This window comes from Seriola lalandi, unplaced genomic scaffold (genome assembly GCF_002814215.2).
Source record: "Seriola lalandi dorsalis isolate HSWRI2012SDOR001 ecotype SW California unplaced genomic scaffold, Sedor1 jcf7180002054516, whole genome shotgun sequence".
Classification (NCBI taxonomy): Eukaryota; Metazoa; Chordata; class Actinopteri; order Carangiformes; family Carangidae; genus Seriola; species Seriola lalandi.
Genome location: NW_019525069.1, coordinates 875,664 through 879,110, shown reverse-complemented (window position 1 = coordinate 879,110; position 3,447 = coordinate 875,664). Strand labels below are relative to the sequence as shown.

At 44.4% G+C, this 3,447-nt stretch overlaps 1 protein-coding gene across 1 annotated transcript in view; it reads left to right on the top strand.

Moving 5' to 3' along the window:
- Positions 1 to 486: 486 nt before the first annotated feature.
- Positions 487 to 3,447, top strand: part of cpxm2 (carboxypeptidase X (M14 family), member 2) — a 29,750-nt gene continuing 26,789 nt past the window's right edge. The window contains exon 1 of the mRNA XM_023413356.2: positions 487 to 1,186. Within this exon, the coding sequence (XP_023269124.1) occupies positions 904 to 1,186 (283 nt within the window). The 5' untranslated portion in view covers positions 487 to 903. The remainder of the gene's footprint in view (positions 1,187 to 3,447) is intronic.

The window sequence follows — 3,447 nt, the reverse complement described above, 5'->3', positions numbered from 1 at the left end:
ATTTCAGCCTGGCTTGTTAATGTGTAAATTACTGCAAAGTCCAAACAGGTCTTGGCCGAAAGAAGAACATCCTCAGAAAATGTGGCAGCTTACAGAGGAGCAACAAGTTAATTATCTTTCTCCCAGTAAAGGGATATCATGTTGTGTTATAATAAGTGCAGTAAGTGTACTTTTACTGACAGCTGTGCACCCTGTGATCTGCTGCTCAAACTGAAAAGATCAGATCACTGACTTCTGTGCCAGTTTGGACTTAAAGCACAGCCCCTACATGGATCAGGGAGCTTGCCTCTGCTTCTCCTTTGGATACACAGAATTGTAAGCTGGTTAAGAGCTGTTTAAGTCCCCGTGTTGATTCCCCCGCAGGAAAGAGGAAACTTTCCTCTGGTTAGAGAAGCGCCTGCCCCAGACAGAGTGGGAGGAGATGGAGATGAAAGCAGATCCTCAATGTGTCAATGCATGTTTTTCCCAGAGAGGTTTCTATCCCCCGTTTCACTTCTACCCACACCGATGAAATCAGTGCAATGTGTCAGCAGAGTGGACTGGTTTGAATTTGAAAAGAGATCACAAAACAAAACGGTTTCTTTTTGAGTCACCTGCCAGCATCTAAAGGAGAGAAGTGTACTATCCGTCTCCCTGCCTCTTCCGTCTCCTCTCCCTCATCCCCTGCTCTCTGTGTTTCTCCCTCCCTCACTGCATTTTTCCCAGGCTGAGGCGTCCATGGACCCTCTGGCTCCGCTGCTTTCGTCAGTGAGTTGGAGCGCTCTGAGAACTTTGTGAACTCTCCGTGTTGGAGTGAGAAGGGAGACGAAGAGGGAGCAGTTGATGGGACGCAGCCCGGCAACAGCAGCAGGCTCCTCTGGAGACGGCATCAGGACTCTCAGCTGGAGATAATCCCCCCGGGTCATGACAAGACAGCGCCTCAGCCTCTTAACCCCCCTGGCTCTGCTGGGACTCCTTGTGGGGCTTGCAGACCTCAGCTATGGCTCTCCTGGCGAGGACGAGGATTACTACATGCAGGAGCTGCTGACAAGAGAACAGTACAACCAGGTCCAAATGCTGGAGAAGCCTGTGGCCTCGATACCTGACAGGCATGAGCACCCTAGCCATAACCCTTCCAAGAAAGTGCCCAAGGGGAAGGCAGACAGCAGCAGGCAGACGGATAAAACCACAGCTGATGCAAAATCAGGTAAAAGCATTGCCATCTCTAGGCAGCACAACTTTACAGTTAAGTCTCAAACTTTCTTGTGTATTCAGTCATAAAACTTTCTTTTGGAATTCTCCACACCATCATTACCCAGTGCAATCAATGAGCAATATGGGTTTTTTGAAATGATACAACACCTGCATCGACAGTTTTCGCACAGTAGAGGCAACATTTAAGTTAGAAAACTTCAGTTGGGCTGAAACTTTTGAAATAAAGCACACTTATGAGTCAGTGCTGCCACTAGATGACAGTGTATGGCGAATCATTTCAGCTTTTTAGGACAAGTTTTGAGTGAAGTTTTCAATAAGATAAACATGACAGTATTGTGTGAATAGATAAGAAATGATATTGTTTGGTATTAAGCAGTAAAACAACAGTTACATTAAAAATGAGACATAGTTTTGTTTCGTTTTGCAGCAGTTGATGCTTTTCACATAAAAAGCTGAAATAATTATTCAGAAGTTGCACCTTATTATGTCAGAAAGCTACTGTTTAATTACTTTTCCTCAACTAATCTTCCCCAGACACGGTTTGATTAAGTGAAACAGAAAATTTAAGGCACCACATTGAACCTTGCTGTCCTCTGGGACTTCAGAGCAACAGCTGAATTCAATCCACGTGGTGATGGATGTGCAGAGAAAAAAAAAAAGTACACGACAACAACAATGACCTCTTCAGGTAGCCCTCCTCCTCACTCCCCCGTACGCATAGATCTGAGCCGTGTTTCTGTGTGTGTGTGGCTTCTGCAGAGCAGCGGGATTAACAACCTCACGCGCAGCAGAGGTCAGGACTGCATTTCATGTCGGAGCCAGAACACATGTGAAATCCACGTTTTTTTTTTCCCAAAAGCAGCAAGACCCAGCAGCGCTGTCCTATTATAGTCCGTGTGAAAATGTCTATGAGGCTCTGAGCACATGCAGTAGCAGGTTTGTAGGTAGGTTTAAAATCCTACCAGGTGATTGGAGGACTAGCAGGCGTGAGGGTTTCTGTTGGTTGGTGGCAGATAATTTAGAGCAGCTGCATCGACAGTGACCTCATGTTTCAGGCATCTGGCTTCACATGTCTGAGCAGGGATACCTGCTGCAGGTGGGACTACAGGAGGAACAGTGAAACACACAGAAGCCACTGCTTCTTTCCTGCATCACACTGCAGCATATTAACAAAGTAAATTCTTGTTTTTATGCACCCAAGAAAACTGACTGCAAGGACTTTCAAGTAAAATTATTTAGTAAGTTCAATAGAATAAAAAGTGGAGACTCTTAAAGGAGCGATTTGTAAGTTTTGCTATTGCTACATAGCCAGCGTTAGCATTAACAGCTGTTTACTTACCTGACTGGAAGAAATGTTGCGAGTTCAGCATCAAACTTGATTCCTTTACTCACCAACAGCTGTCTCCAGCGATGGAAAGCAACGCCAAAGTTGACTCTTGTTTCTATCACGTCTTTTCCTCTACTGAAGTTAGCACGCTAACCAGCTCGCCCCTGCCGGTCTCGTCACTTTCCGATAGTGACTCACTGTAGCCTCCAATCTTCCCTGAGGACGTAGCGCTGCTCTGAGGGCGTATTATAACCTCTTGTAAACCCAACGATGGCTGAATCTCTTGTCAAGTGAAAATCACCAGCCCCCCCATCAGTTTAATGATTCTGTGTATTTTTGAAGCATGTAGACATTCAACTCATCTGAAATCATGAAAATTATAGCTTCAATCCAAACCTTGGAGAAACAAGGCACAGATTTTTTTTTTAAAGATTTTTTATTCAATATATTGCATATTATATTTTTATCATTTCCCTGTAAAACCCTATTTCTCTCTGCTATCTGTGTTATTTTATCGTGAAGAAACTTGTACTTTTCACACATTTTGTCTTTTTATTCTAAAATGTCCACATGTGAGCTGAAAAACCTCTATGCCTTCATACTGGAAGTCTCTCCAATTCTATATGAGCAAATATGAGCAAAAATGTACATTTATTGTGTTATTACTCACTGGCATGAGCACTGTACTACAACAACATTTGAATGATCATATCTCTGTGCTCTCTAAATCCGCTGCGCTGAACCACATACGCAGCTCGGAGCATTGTGGGGGATTTAACCTGTCCCCAGAATGAGACGCGGATAAAGACTTTCAGATGTGAGAAGGATTGTTATCACGTGGGGCCTATCCTGACCTGACACTCGGTCAAATAAAAAGCACACGCCTCGCTTCCATCTTCATTCCCTGGAATGTGCTTGCCCCCCCC